This window comes from Panthera pardus, unplaced genomic scaffold (assembly GCF_024362965.1).
Source record: "Panthera pardus isolate Hobbes unplaced genomic scaffold, ASM2436296v1 HiC_scaffold_8, whole genome shotgun sequence".
NCBI classification, from domain to species: Eukaryota; Metazoa; Chordata; class Mammalia; order Carnivora; family Felidae; genus Panthera; species Panthera pardus.
The window spans coordinates 14,513,339-14,531,146 of NW_026527013.1; the positions used below are offsets into that span (position 1 = coordinate 14,513,339).

At 45.5% G+C, this 17,808-nt stretch overlaps 1 protein-coding gene across 2 annotated transcripts in view; it reads right to left on the minus strand.

Annotated features, from left to right (window-relative positions):
* SUGP1 (SURP and G-patch domain containing 1) overlaps window positions 1-17,808 on the minus strand; it is a 31,435-nt gene that overhangs the window by 5,757 nt on the left and 7,870 nt on the right. The window contains exons 4-8 of one of the 2 annotated variants that reach the window (XM_019416466.2): window positions 17,451-17,651; window positions 15,227-15,338; window positions 14,798-14,898; window positions 13,785-13,908; window positions 5,149-5,504 (exon numbers count right to left, since the gene is read on the minus strand). In XM_019416466.2, coding sequence (XP_019272011.1) covers window positions 5,149-5,504; window positions 13,785-13,908; window positions 14,798-14,898; window positions 15,227-15,338; window positions 17,451-17,651 — 894 coding nt within the window. Of the gene's footprint in view, window positions 1-5,148; window positions 5,505-13,784; window positions 13,909-14,797; window positions 14,899-15,226; window positions 15,351-17,450; window positions 17,652-17,808 lie in introns of both variants that reach the window. The other variant, XM_019416465.2, reaches the window with a different exon arrangement.

Below are 17,808 nucleotides of genomic sequence, written 5' to 3' on the forward strand. Positions count from 1 at the left end.
GAAATGGACAGTTCAACAATAGTAACTAGAGATGTCAATACCCCATTTTTCATATCAATAAGGATATAGAAGATTATAGAAGATTAAACACTGCACCAGCGATGCCTAACAGATGTATACAGAACGTGCAATCCAGCAACGGCAGAATACAGTCTTCTTGTGTGCACATAAAACATTCTCTAGGAAAGATTACATTTAGACTACGAAATGAGTTTCAATACATTTTAAAAGACCGAAATCACAAAGTATCTTTTCTGATCACAATGGAATCAAGCTAGAAATCATTAACAGAAGGAAAACTGGTAAACTCACAAATATGTGGAAATTGAACAACACACTCTTAAACAATCAACAGATCAAAGAGGAAGTCACCAAGAAAGATTAGAAAATAAGATGAGGGGCACATGCGTGGCTCAGTCAGTTTAGCGTCTGTCTTCCATTCAGGTCATGATCTCATGATTTGTGAGTTCGAGCCCTGCGTGTCTGTGTCTCTCTCTCTCTCTCTGCCCCTCCCCTGCCTGTGCTCTATCTCAAAAAATATATAAACTTAAAAGATCTCCAATTAATAACCTAACTGTCCACCTTAAAGAACTAGAAAAGGAAAAGCAAACTAATTCCAGAGCTAGCAGAGGGAAGGAAATGAAGATTAGAATGAAGATACAGGAAATAGGAAATATAAATATGGTACAGATGGGGCACCTGGATGGCTCAGTCAGTAAGCATCCAACTCTGGCTCAGGTCATCATCTCCAGGTTTGTGAGTTCGACCCCCACATCGTGCTCTCTGGTGTCAGTGCAGAGCCCCCTTCAGATCCTCTCTCCCCTTTCTCTCTGCCCCTCTCCTGCTCGCAAGCATACACATGCTCGCTCTCTCAAAAATAAAGAAAAAGAAGAAGAAGAAGAAGAAGAAGAAGAAGAAGAAGAAGAAGAAGAAGAAGAAGAAAGAAGAAAAGAAGAAGAAATATGGTAGAGTAAATCCATAGAATCAAAAGTTGTTTTTTTTTTAAAAGATGAACAAAATGACATACCTTTAGACAGATTACCTAAGAAAAAAGAGAAAAAACTCACGAAAATCAGAAATCAAAGAGGGAGGGAATATTACTAATGATTTTATAGAAATAAAAAGGGATTGTAAAAGAATACTATGAACACCTAGAAGCCAACAAGTTGGATAACCTAGATGAAGTGAACCAATTCCTAGAAACCCGTAAATTACCAAAACTAGCTCAAGAAGAAATAGAAAATCTGAATAGACTTAAAACAAGGAGATTGAATCAGCAACCAATAACTTCTCATTGGGGCGCCTGGGTGGCTCAGTTGGTTGAGCATCCGACTTCAGCTTAGGTCATGATCTTGAGGTTCATGAGTTCAAGCCCTGCATCAGGCCCACTGCTGTCAGTGCAGAGTCTGCTTCAGATCTTCTGTCCCTCTCTCTCTCTCTGCCCCTTCCCTGCTTGCACTCTCTCTCCCAAAAATAAAAATAAATAAATCTCTAACACACACACACACACACACACACACACACACACACACACACACAAAATACCTCCCAACAAAGAAAAGCCCTGAACCAGATGGTGTTACTGGTGAATTCTACCAGACATTTAAAAGAATAACTCATGCTAATTCTTCTCAAACTCTTCCAAAAAATTGAAGGGAACATTTCCTAACTCATTTCAAAACACTACTATTACCCTGATACCAAAAGCAGACAAAAACACCACAAGAAAACTAGAGACCAATATTCCTTATGAATATAGATGCAGACAGACACAACAAAATACCAGCAAACTGAATACAATCACATGGTAAAAGGATTATGCACCATGACCAAGTGGGATTTATCACAGAAGTGCAAAGGTGGTTTAAATAGTTCTGATACCAATTCCAAATGTGTGTATGGTCGGGGTGGGGGGCGGGGGGGGGGGGGAGAGGAGAGGGTTCCCCACACCAACAAGCAATTCTCAGACACCTGCTGGGTGTCCTGTAGTTTAGTTCAGTTCTATCACTATCTACCAGGAGGTAGCATCAGATTTCATGGGTTAAGGGGTCAGTCTTACAAGACTGCTCCTCCCTCCCCCATCAACTTTAGATGCCAACTGCAAGCCCAAGTCATCACCTATGCTTCTAACTGGCTGTAGATCAGAGGTTCCCACAATCCCCTCTCTGGATTCAATTAATTTGCTAGAGTGGCTCATAGAACTCAGAGAACACTTTACTTACAAGATTATTGCTTTACTTATATGTCATAAAAGGATGTAAGTTAGGAAAGCCAGGTGGAAAAAACAAGGTATGGGGAAGGGCAAGGTATGGGGCAAGTGCCCAGAGCTTCTATGCCACTGAGCATGCCACTGTCTCTGAACCTCCATGTGTTCATCAACCTGGAAACTCTCTGAACCCTGTCTTTTGGGTTTTTTATGGAGGCCTCACTGCATAGGCATGATTGATGAAATCATTAGCCGCTGATCAATTCAACCTCCAGCCCCTTTACCCTCCCTGGATATCAGGGGGTGGTGGGACTAAATGTTCCAACCTTTTACTTATGGTTGGTTCCCCTGGCAACCAGCCCCGATCCTTAGGTGCTTTCCAAAAGTCACCTCAGTAACATAAAATCCAGTTGTGGTAGAAAGGGGCTTATTAATAACAAGACACCCATTTCACCTTTATGGCTCTGAAGCATTTTCATGAACTGAGGACGGAGACCAAATAATACAACAAAAGATGCTCCCATTGCTCTTATCACTCAGGAAATTCCAAGAGTTTTGGGAGAACTGTGAGCCAGGAACTGTGAACAAAGGCCAAACACATATGAGAAATATTACTTTGGTCACCTGAATGGTCAAATAGGTATTTCTTATAAACCACAATATCGCATGGTTCAATATAAAAAAATTAACCAGTGAAACACGCGTTAGCAGACTAAAGGAAAAAAAAAAATCCAATCATTTCAATTGATGCAGAAAAAGCATGTGACAAAATCTAACACACCTCCATGATAAAAACATTAAATAAACTAGGGACAGAAAGGAAATTCCTCAACATGATAAAGGTCACATATAAAAAACACATAGCTAGGGGCACCTGGGTGGGTCAGTTGGTTGGGCGTCCAACTCTTGGTTTTGGCTTAGGTCATAACCTCACGGTTTTAAGGGTTTGAGCCCTGTGTCGGGCTCTGTGCTGACAGCTTGGAGCCTGTTTGAAATTCTCTTTCTGCCCCTCGCCCAGCTCATTCTCTATCTCAAAATAAATAAATAAACTTAAAAACAAAAAACAAAAAACACAGCTAACATTACACTGAATAGTGAAAGGCTAAAGTAATTACCCCTCAGATCAAAACAAGGTAAGGATGCCCATTATTCCCACCTCTATTCAAATAGTACTAGAAGTGCTAACTAGAAGTTCTAGCAATTAGGCAAGAAAAAGAAATAATAAGAGGGATCCCACTTGGAAAGGAAGAAGTAAAATGATCTCTATTTGTAGATGACATGATCATAATTAACACAGGAAAACCTAAAAAATCCATGAAAAGATTGTCAATGCTAATAAATGAATTCAGGAAAGCTGAAGGATCCAACGTCAACATGCAAAAAAAATCAGTTGTATTTCTATACATCAGCAACAAATAATCCTAAAAGAAAATTTTAAAAGCAATTGTTTAAAAGGCATTAAAAAAGTAAATCACTTAGGAATAAAGTTAACTAAGGGGGTATAAGACACATACAATGAAAACTACAAAACATGGTGAAAAATTAACAAAGACCTAAGTCCATGGAAAGACATCTTGTGTGCACAGACTGGAAGACTGGTTGTTGTTGGTGGTGGTGTATTTGTTGTAAGAAAGACTTAAATACTGTTAATGTGTCCATACTGTCCAAAGCAATCTACAGACTCAGTACAGTCTCTATCAAAATTCCAATTGTTTTTACGAAATGGAAAAGCGCATCTGAAAATTCAAGACCTTCAATAGCCAAAGCTTGAAAAAGAACAAAGTTGGAAGATTCACACTCTCAATTTCAAAACTTACTACAAAGCTACAATAATCAAAATAGTTGGTACTGATCTAAGCATAGACATACAAACCAGTATAATAGAATACAGAGCCCAGAAATAAACCCTTACATCTCTGGACAATTGAGTTTTGACAAGGGTGTCAAGACCATTCAATGGGGAAAGAAAAGCCTCTTCAACAAATGGTGCTGCAACACTGGATCTCCACATGCTAAAGAATAAAGTTGGATCCTTAGCTTATATCATATATAAAAATTACCTCAAAATAAATCAGAGTTCCAAAACATAAAAAAACCCAGAACATAGGGGCAAATCTTCGTGACCTTGAATTTAGCTTTGGTTTCACAAATGAAACCAAAAGCACAGGCAACAAAGGGAAAAATAAACTGAACTCTGTCAAAATTTAAAACTTCTGTGCATCAAAGGACACTATCGAGGGATAAAAAGACAATCCACAGAATGAGAGGATGCATTTGCAAACCATGTATTTGAATAGGGGGTTAATATGCAGAATATATAAAGAATCCATACAACTTAAGAACAAAAAGACATGCCAATTTAAAAGTGGGCAAAGGACTAAAACAGACGTTTCTCCAAATAAGCTATACAAATGACCAATTAGTACATGAAAAGATGATCAACACCATCAGACATTAGGGAAATGTGATTCAAAACTACAACGTGATTCCACTTTATACCTACTAGGACGGCTATTATAAAAAGGCAAAGATGTGGAGAAACGGGAAGGCTGTGCACAGTTGGTAGAAACAGAAAATGGTGTACTTGCTACAGAAAATAGTTTGGTGGACCTTCAAAGAGTTAAAGAGAATTACGATATGGTCCAGTGATTCCACTCCTAGGTATGGACCCAAGAGAATCGAATCACGGATTCAAATGGCACTTGCAGACCAAAGTTCACGGCAGCACTATTCACAGCTGCCAAAAGGTGGAAACCCATGTGTCCATCAACCGATGAATGGATAAAGTGCGGTCCAGCCATAAAATGGAATATTACTCAGTCATAAGAAGGAATGAACTCTGACACATGCTATGCTAGAACACAGATGAATCTTGGAAACATTCTGCTCAGTGAAAAAAGCCAGACTATCCTGACAGAGGAGGGGAAAGGGGTTCAGCCCACCTGACAGAGGTGAGGGAGAGGCGTCTACATCCCTCTGTACCAGCTCGGCGGGCGGGAGTTCCACTTTGTCCTCTTCAGGCCCCCACCGGCTCTTTCGCTTCTTTTTCACAGTGGCTGTGGTGGCCGGCTTCCCAGGGATGGTTGGAGCTGGGGTGACTGCAGGCGAGGGGGCAGATGAGGCAGGGCAGGCAGCAGCTGGGGGTAAGGACCCTGATGGGGTCTCAGGAGGGGATTTGCGTTTCAGGCTGAGGTCGGGTGCCATGAGAGTGCCTGTGGGGCCAGCCTTAGCTTTCCGGAACTCCTCCAGCTTCTGGCGGTAGTATTTGTACCCTTGGCTGTTGGGTTCGTATAGAAAGCTGCAAAGGAGAGTGGGGGGCACACCATCAGCTGGGCCCAAGCTCCCTGCCTGATTCTGGGCAGGAGCAGCTTGGGCCTGGTGCACACATGCTCAGGTTAGCCAGGGTTATGGCTTGAGGATTGAGGTCTCCACCATGACCTCCTGCACTGCCAGGCTTTAGTGGCTGCTGGCTCCGGGAGCCCAAGCTTGAGGAACAGTGTGACATACTCAGAGCTTGTCACCATGCCACTCCTATGAGCACTGGTCAAAGTCCCTATGCCAGCGCTGTCAGACACCCATCACAACATAATTGATCCCGTTTCAAAAAAAAGGGGCGGGTTCTCTCAGACCTTCCCCAGGCTCTGTAGGGCTTCCTCCCCTGCTGCTCTAGATGAGCACACTGGTGCCTTCAAGAAATCCTGAGTTGGGAGAGACACCTGGTGCTAGAAAGGCAAGATCCGTCCCAAACCTGACAGCTTGGCACATCTGTGCTTCTCTCTGATGTATCCTTGAGAGGCATCAATAGCAAATGGAGCCAAAACAAAACTCGGAATGGATAGGGACTGCACTCCAACTGAAGGGCAAAAGCCCCCACCTCACTGGAAGCGGAGCATCCTCTTGGTCCCCCCTCCCACCCCCGCCACTAACCCCAGTCCCAAGTGTGAAGCAGGCAGAAACTACAGCTCCCTCTGCACCTGACCAGCATCTCTCAATTATGCAGGTCCTGAGCTGACAGTCCCAATTCTGGGGCCCACAACAGAGGGAAGAGTCACAGCTCAGTTCCACACAGCAAAATCTGTGTATAGCATGGGCTACACAGGTCTCAACAAGAGGGGCTAGACCTGCACTCATGAACCTGGAGGTTCTGGTTGCAGCATAATACTGTGCTATAAAGCAGTGGGCAGGCTTCAGGATGCTGTAAATTCTTTTCATACAAAAGAATGATAGCAGAAAGAAACCCCAAAGACTGTTTCTATGTGTCTCCATGAGAGCCAGGAAGGGGTAGAAGGATCCCAGCCGTGCTAACACTGGTACCTAAGGTGGCATAGAAGGATGGGGAGATGGTGGCATCTCCTTTGTACTCCTTCATACTTCTTCACCCCAGAAATACACAATGTGAACAGATCTACTTCTATTAAAGAGATTGAGTGGAGCACCCCTGGCTATTCAGTTGGTAGAGCATGAGACTCTCGATCTAGGGGTTGTGAGTTCAAGCCCCACGTTGGGCGTAGGGATTAAAAATAAAATCTTTTAAAAAAAGAAAAGAAATTGAGTAAGAACCTTTCAAAAACAGAAAGCACCAGACCTAGAGCAGTTCACTGACGAAAATACCAAACATTTAAGGAAGAAATTATATCAATTCTCTACAATCCCTTTCACAGGACAGAAACAGAGAATACTTAACTTATCCAATTACCCTAATACCAAAACCAAAGATTTTGTAAGAAAACTACAGATCAATATCTCTAATGAACACAGATATAAAAATCCTCAATCAAATATTAGCAGACTGAATCTACAAATGTGTAAGAATTACAGGGGGATGGGGGGGGACAGGCGAAATAGGTGAAAATGATGAAGAGATACAAACTTCTAGTTATAAGTCAAGGGGGGTGAAAAATACAGCATAAGGAATATAGTCAATAACATTGTAATAACTTTGTGTGGTAACACATGGTAACTACACCTCTCGCAGTGACCATTTTGTAATGCATATAATTGTCAAATGACTATATTGGACACCTAAAACTAGGTATTATGTGTCAGCCGTATCTCAAATGAAAAATTTTTGAAAATTTTTAAAAAAGTACACATCACAACCAAGTGGGATTTATTCCAGGCATGCAAAGCTGGCTTAACATGATCATATCAACAGCTGCAGAAAAAGCCTCTGACCAAACCCAACACCCATTAGTGATAAAAACACTCAGTAAACTAGAAACATAAGAGAACTTTCTCAATTTGATAGAGTGTCTACAAAAAACCTATAGCTAGCATCATACTTAATAGTGAGAAACTAGAAGTTTCCCTACTTAGGAACAAGGCCAGAATATCCCACCCCAATGTTTTCAACACTGTACCAGAAGTCTTAGCTAATGCGAACAGCAGATATACCAACTGAGAAAGAAGAAATAAAACGATTTTCAAGTAACATCATCTGTGTAGAAAAAATAGATTAAAAAACTGTTGGAACTGGACAGTCTGGCTGGCTCACTCAGTTAATCGTCTGACACCTGATTTTGGTTCAGGACATGATCCCAGGGTCATGGGATTGAGTCTCACTGGGCTCTGCACTAAGCACGGATCCCGTTTAAGATTCTCTCTCTGGGTACCTGAGTGGCTCAGTTGGTTGGGCATCCGACTCTAGATTTTGGCGCGGGTCATGATCTCACGATTCGTGGGATTGAGCCCCACATAGGGTTCTGTGATGACAGAGTGGAGCCTGCTTGGGATTCTGTCTCTCCCTCTCACTCTGCACCTTTCCCGCTTGTGTGTGCATACACACTCTCTCTCAAATATAAACATTAAAAAAAATTTTTTTTTTCCTCTAAGAGAAAAAAATTTTAAAACTCCAAGAATAAGTAATTGTAATAAGGCTGCAGGATACAAGGTTAATATACAAAGCTGGTGCTTTCCTATACACCAGCAATGAACAAGTGGATTTGAAATTAAAAGCACAATTCCATTTACATTAATACACAAAAAAATGAAGTACTTAGGTGTAAGTCTACAAAATATGTACAAATTATATATGATGAAAACTAGAAAACTCTGAAGAATGAATTCAAAGAACTAAATAAGTGGAGACATATTCCTTGACTCAATATCGTCAAAATATTAGTTCTTTCCAATTTGATTGATAGGTTCGATGCAATCTGAGTCCAAATCCCAACAAGTTATTTTGTAGGTATTGACAAATTGATTCTAAAGCTTACATGGAGACAAAAGACCCAGAATATCCAACACAATATTGTAACAAGAACAAAGTTGGAAAACTGACACTACCAGACCTAAAGGCTTACTGTCATATCAAGGCAGTGTGGTATCAATGAAATAACAGACAAATAGATCAACAGAACAGATGAAGAAGGGCCCAGAAATAAACCCATATAAACATGGTCAACTGATCTTTGACAAAGGAGCAAAGACAGTCCAATGAGGCAATGATATTCTTTTCAACAAATGATACTGAGGAATTGGACATCCACATGCAAAAAAAAAAAAAAAAAAAAAACCCAAAACAAAATGCATCTAGACACAGACCTCTTACCCTTCACAAAAATTAACTAAAAATGGATCATAGACTTATGATGTAAGGCTATAAAACCCCTAGAAGATAATATAGGCAAAAACCTAGATGACCTCATGGATGGCAATGACTTTTTAAATATGCTAAAGTCATAATCATGAAAGAAATTCATAAGCTGGACTTCATTAAAACTTCTGCTCTGCAAAAGACAGTTATCAAGAGAAGATACACCACTGACTGGGAGACAATACTCGCAAAAGACACATCCGATAAAGGACTATGAGACAAATTATATAAAGAACTCTTACAACTCACAATAAGAAAACTGGGGCGCTCGGGTACCTCAGTTGGTTAAGCATCCAACTTTGGCTCAGATCATGATCTCAGTTTGTGAGTTCGAGTTCCGCATTGGGCTTTGCACTGAAAGCTCAGAGCCTGACGCCTGCTTTGTTTTCTGTGTCTCCCTTTCTCTCGTTGCCCCTCCCCTGCCTGTGCTCTCACTCAAAACTAAGCATTTTTTTTTTTAAATGTTTATTTTTGAGAGACAAAGCGCAAGCTGGAGAGGGGCAGAGAGGGAGGGAGACAGAATCCGAAACAGGCTCCAGGCTCCGAGCTGTCAGCACAGAGCCTGACACAGGGCTTGAACCCACGAACTGTGAGATCATGACCTGAGCCAAAGTCAGACGCTCAACCGACTAAGCCACCCAGGCGCCCCAAAAATAAACATTAAAAAAAAAAACCCAGTAAGAAAACAACCCAGTTAAAAAAAACGGACCAATAATTTTAACAGACACTTCACCAAAGGACATATACAGAGGGCAAATAAGCATATGAAAAGATGTTCTGCATCCTAGGTCATCAGGGAAATGCAAATTAAAAAACACTCAGAGACCACTACACATTATTAGAACGGCCCAAATCCAAAACACTGGGAACATCAAATGTTGGCAAGCATGTGGAGCAACAGGAACTCTCACTCACTAATGGGAAAAATGCAAACGATACAGCCACTCTGGAAGACAGTTTGGCAGTTTCCCACAAAATCAAACATACCATACACTCTAGCAATCACGTTTCTTGGTATTTACCCAAGAGTTGAAAACTTACGTCCACCCAAAAACCTGCACACAGACGTTTACAGCAGCGTTCTTCACAATTACCAAAACTTGGAAGCAACCAAGATGTCCTGCAGTAGCTGAATGGACAAACAAACTGTGGTACATCCAGACAGTGGAATATTACTCAGTGGTAAAAAGAAGTGAACTGTCAAGCCATACAAAACCACGGAGGACTAAATCTTAAATGCATGTTACTAAGTAAAGGAAGACTATCTGAAAAGACTACATACTATACAACTCCAGTTATATAACATTTTGAAAAGGACAAACTATGGAGTCAGTAAAAAGATTAGTGGTTGCCAGGAGGAAGAGGGGATAAATAGGCGGAACATGGCTGATATCAGGGCAATGAAAATACTCTGTATGACACCATAATGACGGATACAGGTCATTGTACATTTGTCTAAATTCACAGAATGTATGACACCAAGAGTGAACCCTAATGGAGACTATGGACTTTGGGTGATTGTATCAATACAGGTTTGTCAATCGTAAGAAATGTACTACTCCAGGGGCACCTGGGTTACTCAGTTGGTTGAACGTCCGACTCTTGATTTCAGCTCAGATGGCCTCAAAGTTTGTGAGATTGAGCCCTGCGTCGGGCTCAGTGCCAAAAGCACAGAGCCTGCTTGGGATTCTCTTTCTTCCTCTCTCTCAGTCCCTTCCCAACACGCATGGTCTCTTTCTCTCTCAAAATAAATAAAATAATAAAAATAAATAAATAGATTACTCTGGCGGGAAATGTTGATAAGAGGGGAAGCCGTGCATGTGCAGGAGCATATGAGAAATCTCCGTGCCTTCCCTTCAATTTTGCTGTGAACCTAAAGATACTCTAAAACAATGACATCTTAAAAAAAATTAAGAGACAAAAGCAAAAACTTTTTCAGAAGGAACAGCTGGCTGGATTTCAAAAAGATGCTTGGCACCAGAAAGGCTATGATATAGATTTAAAGCTATTTGGTTCCTCTAAGAAAAGCTGACCTGTGGGATTTGCTTACTGGTGCAGGTGGGAAGCTCCTGACAGGGTAGGTTTTCTCTAGGCTCACAGGCCCCAACTTGGCCTCAGCTGCTGGTTTGCACTGAGTCTCCTCCAAGTTGCCCCCAGAGGCAGCATCCAAGAGCTCCCTGTGGGTCTGTCTGTGGTGATGGTAGAGTTAACAGCCGCCATTTGACCTGGGCTCCAGTCAAGAGTGCAGGGGATTGTATAGCAAAGATTCCCTTGGGTAGGAGCGAACCTGCCCCTCGGTTAATCAAACTTAACATGTTGGTGTCTTTCGTTCCAGTCTTTCTTCTCACTATAGATTTATCTGAATGGTGCCGTGATTCTATTTTCTATGTTCTTTTTTTTTTTTTAATGTTTATTTATTTTTGAGACTGAGAAAGAGCATGAGTTGGGGAGGGGCAAAGAGAGAAAGACACAGAATCTGAAGCAAGCAAGCTCCAGGCTCTGACCTGTCAGCCCCAATGCAGGGCTCGAACCTACGAACCGTGAGATCATGACCCGAGCCAAAGTCGGACGCTTAACAGACTCAGCCACCCAGGCGCCCCTCTATATTCCGATTTAAAAGATTTTTTAACTTGACACATAAGGCTTTCCTGTTAAAACGGCATGGAGTGGTAGTGAAAGCACATCCTCCCACTGGTCTCCTTGCCTATTTCCTCCCTTGGGAGAGGCCAGTATCAGGGCTTTGAAAAGAACAACGTGGCTCACCTGGGTGACAGGTTAGAGTGGCACATGGCTTGTGGCGGATGCTGTGCTCGCTGCTACAACCTTCACCCACGTGCCTTCTGATGGCCGCGATTCCACTGAGGAGATGCAGTTATTAAGAATTTAGCCCACTGAGGCTGGACATTAACGTGTTACTCATTTTTTAAGACTATGGATGAGAATGTACTTAACATTATTTCTGGGGCAGCATCTCAGAAGTGGCATGACTGGTCAAAGGAATGGTTGTTTCCAGCTTCTTTATAGATGAGCAGTTGTTACAGATATGTTTCCCACAACACAGAGCTTGCTGGTGTGTGCCTGGCCCACACGAGGAATCAGGAGGGCAGGGAAGGGCCAGGAGAGGCAAATACATGAGCTGCTCCTGTTAGATTTGGAGGTGAAAGAAGATGCCTCACACTTGATTCCATGCAAAGATTAAACAGATCACACTGCTCACCTTCAGCTACTTCCCCACCGGGCACTCTAGGTTCTGCCCTTGCCCTGGTGCCCCCTTCTTCCCTCTGGCCTCCACCACAGTAAAACCCAACGAGTTGGGCAAACACCAATGAAGCACAGAGGAACCAGAGCTGCGTGCGCTGAGGGCATCTGTCAGTTCTGACCCAAGAGGAAAGGTCTGGCCAGTGCTGCCGGGCCCTGGACCCCTCTGACCAAGGAGAGAGCTTGGGCTTGCAGCCTTGACAGAAATCCACAACCTTGCTCACTTTGCCTGCTGTAGATTCTCACGGTCAGCTCTACTTATGATGAGCGATGGTAAACTAAGTATCTTTCTTAAATAAACCTCCTTAGGTAAATGAGGCTTAAAAAACAAAAAAGGGTACAGAGACTTTTAAGTAGACTATTAAGTCAATGCTGGTTTGGGGGGTGCAGAGTGACAGCTGGTATCACAATAATGTCAGGAGATCTCAGGTGGGTCTTTAGGCTAGGCAGACCGCTCTCTTGAACTCCAGACCCAAACACCCCACGGCCCCCACGAGGGTACCACGGCCCAGGTACAGCATGCAGGGATACGTGAACTCCCCAGCAGCCTTCTCCATGCTCTGGTCCACCGAGTAACTGAGCCATGGCCCTCCCCTCCACTAGCCTGCAAGGTTCTATCAGCCCCACTTCCTGATGTTCCTCCTCTGCCGGTGTGCTTTGGCCCGGCGTGTCTAAGCACCCTCCACAACTGTGGCCAGTGACCTTGGAGGCACAGTTCACCCCGTCACGCTCTATGTGGACCTTCCAAAGGTGCTCAGTGAACACGTGAGCCCTGCTTGGCTCCAAGGCCCACCTGCACCGCACACAGACACTCACCTGCACTCCCAACCGCTACGGCACAGTACCTGCATGTCTGCTGCTTCACTCCTGCTTCCTTTGTCCTGAGTGCCCAGCCACTAAATCAACTAGCCCAGACTGTTGCTCCTGGACATTTTGTCACACACGCCATCATATCTCTTCACTTTCTGAGTTGGAACCTATGTTATTTATGGCCAAAAACATCCTCATGGGTGCAACACCTCCACACTGAGTTCAACATCCACCCCATAAGCCCCTGCTGGTCCCTACCTAGCAGCAGTGACTTCCCAACCCCCCCACTCCAACAACCTGCCGCCAAGGAACCTCCCCTAGAAAGGAGGAAGTGCAGAACCCACCCAAAGAATGCACAGGTACACACAGACCCAGCCTGAGGGGATGGGATGTGGCTGCGTGGCTGGAGACAGCAGGGAAGTCAAGCTGCTTGTCCCACACCTTCCGTGGAGCCTGCACACAGGCTGAGGGTTCCCGCTTCACACAGCCTAAGGCACCACATTCCCACTTTCCTCACATTCCTTCACTGTCAACGTCTGATCCTATAAAAGTACGAAGTCAAAAACGGGAAGAGCCTGGCTCTCTGCCCAAGAGCCTGGCTTACTCTTAGCCTAGGGCTGCCATCTCTGTAACAAAGGGAGCCTAGCAAGCACCAGAGACTTTCTCTATAAGGCACGTGGAAAATAGAAGACCCCAAAGGCCCTGCACGCCTGCCTCAGAGATGATTTGAGCTCTGACAAGTAGTTGACCATGGGGTGGCAGAGCTGGGTTCAAGGGTCAGAGTTACTGGACCCAACCCTGCCACCTTCTGACCGTGGGGCTCTGGCACGTTGAGCCCATGGGGGTTGGGGGGTGGAGGGGGTGCTGTGATCAACGTGTATGGATGGGTCACCTCCCATTTAGTACCCCCCTTACCTGAATGCCTGGTTCTCGCGGTTGTTCTGGAGAGCGATGGTTTCCACTTCTGGACCCCCGTCTGCTATGAACCTGGCCAACTTTTCTGCAAGGTTCTTGGCCTCTTCATCCTCTGGGGGTGAAACTTTAAGCAGGCTGTCAGTACTGAGCTCAACTCACCACACCCAACAGCCTAATTTCTGCTAAGAACCCCATGGGCAACAAGAGGGGTTTATTTTAGGAACAATGCAAAGAAAAACAGGCAAATGGGAATCAGATTACTACACTGGGACCAAATACCAGAGTTAATATTACAACATCCCACCCCGCACCCTGCCCCTTCCCGCCCCACAGATCACAGAACAGAATGTGAGTGAAGGTCTGGATCCAGGCCAGAGGGGATATGGGAGCCCCACCTCAGTCTTTCTCCCAGGGGTTGCCCATCCAGGTCTCACAAGGGAGTGGGCCTGGCCCTCCTTTCCTGGGGAGGTCAGGGCAGAGGGCCTTAGGTGACAAAAAAAAAAAAAACCGTACCTACCTCTGTGGCCTGTGTTTGGCCTAAACATCGATGCCCCTGCCACTTACCATAATCTGACTGGGCTTTTACTTCTTGACAGCTGGAGACCAGCTAGCATCTCCCCCTCCCCTGATACTCATTCCACCAGAAGCTCACTGCCTCCCTCCCCAAGTGTCAGGCACTACATTTATCTCTAGGTCCTCCGTGCCAGACAGGCAGGAGCTCATTTATACTTAAATGACCAAGAACCAACAAGTAAGCACTCCTCCCTCCTACCCCCTTTAAAAACACAGAGCTGAGCTCCAAAACATAATAATGACCTTGACTTTGGCCCTCAGACTCTTTCCCACCTCAGACCACTGGTGGGGAAGGCAATGCCCTGGCCACCTGAGAGGGCACAGAACTGGGCCATCGGCACCACCCCATGTACGGCAAGCCTCCAGGAACCCCGATTTCACATGGGGTGTGCTTTGTCCACACACCTCCCCAGAACCTCCCACATCCTCCACCCACTTACCTTTCTGAAAGGCTGCCTGCAACTTCTGCGCTTCCTTTCTTATCTCAGCCACCTTCTTTCTGTAGTAGAGGAATTCCCTGCTATTCTTATCATGCAAAAACCTGGAGAGAAGTTTTGCAAAACAGAGAGGAAGATGAGCAGTGGGGATGGGGTGACCCAAGTAGCTTCTGAAGAATGTTGTGCAAAGCAAGCTGGTGAGCAGAGACACCTTGATGGGGCCCAAGACTAAGTCTCTGCACCACACTGGAGCCCCTGCAACCTCCGACATGAGTTAGAAAGCACTCAGAAACTCAGAACAGCATCTGGCCCGTGCGAGCAAGCACCCAGCCCCGACCAGCCTTAGTAACCAGTAGGGTTTTACAAGAATACACATTACTGTGTGACAAGAACATTAAGTAGTGGTGGCCTTCCCCTCCCAGAAATACTTACGAAAACGCCGGGTTATCCTTGTAGTTCTCCATAGCTACTTTTTCTAACTCGGGGCCTCCTTCTGCCACAAAGCGGGCCAATTTCTCTATCACTTTCCGAGTCTCGGCTCCCTCTGGGGGTGAAACTTTAAGGAGGCTGTCAGTACTGGGGTTCAACTCACACACCTCACAGTCAACAGGCACACTCTCTCTATGGACCACAACGACAGAGGGGTGGGGGAGAAGAGGGTGAAATGCGGGAGGTTGTCGGGTGTCCTGGGTCCAAGCACATAGCACTGTGATGAGGGGGGTGTCAGTCTAAACAATCTTTGTGAGAGACACTGGGTGGGAGAGAAGGGTGTGAGCCTCCCAGAGACCAAGCCGATCCCCAAACTGGGAGGGAGACATCAGAAAACATAGCCAGTCTCCCCCTTTTTTCTGAAATGCTTAATTCTTTTATTTACCAGTGTTCAGTTTAACAAATTTGTTTCCTGTCACCAAAGATGACAAAACCTTTTTAAAGTATCTTTACAAACTCTGACTTAAACACATCAAGAGTTTCAATCCATTGATTTAAATGTATCAGGTGGGTTTCAATCCATTGCAATTAATGTCATCGCAGAAGCTCAATTGTCCCCTCTTGGCTGGTAGAGCCTCTTCAAGCTGGCTCCTGAGGTCTTTGGGCCTGACCCCAGGAGTCTCTGACGGCCTTCTCGCTATCTGCTGGGATAGGGTGCTCCAGGATCATCTCATACACTTCCTGACCAAACCTAGAGCCAGCCATTTCTCCAAGAAGTCCTGGTTTCCACGAGGGAGAAAGTGTGTTTCCAGACCACCATCTAGGTGCCAGAGGCGCTCACTGCAACAGGCTTAATCATTACCTCAGGGCCTTTTCAGTGAACAGAGCTATAAAAATATTTCTTAATATTTGTATTAGCCTCCCCGCCTTTGATCCACGTGGAACTTGCCTTTGTATCTTATTGCTGGCCTGTTCATGAGGCATCTGTCAGCCCATTTACGCTCACGTCCCTTTTATGAGAACTCCCAGGAGAAATCTCTCACTGCCAGTGCCTAGCAATGTTCACTGCTCTTGGCAAGAGGGCTAGACACTGAACCTGCAGCCAATCTTATTCCCTTTGTTGCTTCAGCTGCCAAGAAACTGAGGGATAGGGGTCAGGGACCTATGGCTTGAGGAGGATCCTTAAGAGGTCACAGGGACATTCTGTACCCACCTTTCCCCCAGCCTTACCCTCTTCCTGAGTGCCTGGTGATGACCTGCTTGCCATTTATAGGCACAGGTGCTTTTCTGGGGCCGCATCAACAGCAGGCCATAATAGGCCTCAAGGACCTTGAGACACTGCCTCTTGTGAAGCAGCACTTCCCATCAGAGCACTGTCAGAGCCGCTAGGATGCCTCAGGAAAAGCACCCTCCCTGGCTCCATCCTGAGAGATACTCTATGGTGCGAGGTTGGCCACTGACCTACTCAGATGCATGGCCAGAAGCCAGCACCCTCATCCAGGGTAACAAGTCTAAAGGCTATCACAGCATAACTATATAGTTACTTCAATCTGTCCTCACTGTCAGGGTGATATGACTGCACCAACCAGTCTGGGGCAGAGGTGGTGCAGGCATCCTCATGGCTCAGATGGTACTGAGGCCTTATTCTGAATGTGGGTGTAGTTAGACACAGTAGGAGCTCTGCTGCCACCACCCTCCACCCTCCTACACAACAGGGCGTGGACTGGCTTTCCAAGAAAAATGATCATCCTTCCCCAGGGCAGGAGAACATGCCCTCCAACACGTGGGCCTGTACCTCTGGCCCAAACTGGTAAGCACAATAATCCACAATGGGAAGAGGCACCTCTGGTTCTAAGAGGGCTCAGAAAGTGTGCACCCAGGCTAGGGAGCCATGGAAGCTCCTCCTCTCATGTTGGACAAGGACAGACACAAGCAAGTGCTCCTCGGAGAATGCCCCTGCCCTGGTTGGAGACCAGTCTACATGAGCGGAGGATGGTTCCTATGGCTCCCAAGACAAAGTCCACAGTCTAGAGCACCTCCACACTTCCCTCTCACTTCTTCCCACGTTCTTGCTTCATTCCCCCTAACCATGGAGGGCCCCACTCTGGCCCTCAGCTCAGCCTGGAGGCCCCCCACCCCCAGCCACACTTTCTTCGCTGGCTGTGGGTCGCACCCACGGAACTGGAGGAGCAGTACTGGAAGGAAGGTGGCAGCCCCCGCACCTCACCTTTGATCTCTAGCCACTGCTCGTAGTCTTCCTCCTCATCCTCATCAGGAGACTGGAAGACGCTTGGGCGGCTGGCCACAGGTAGCTGCTTGGCATGCACGTAGTTCTTCACCTGGCCTGGTGGGCTGCTGATGAGAGGAGGCCTCTTGCCGGTGCGGGGGAGTACTCGAGTAGGGGCACTGGGCGTGCTGGGTGGGGCATCTTGGGATGGAAGGAAAGATACTCATGCTCAAGGTCTGTGGTGCACAATTCCCCGTCTTCCCACCTAAACGTATGCCACAAATGCATTAAATGGGGCTGGGTCCTTGGCTTCCAGCATGGCAACTGGTAGGGGGTGGGAGCTCATTGAGGACGCCAT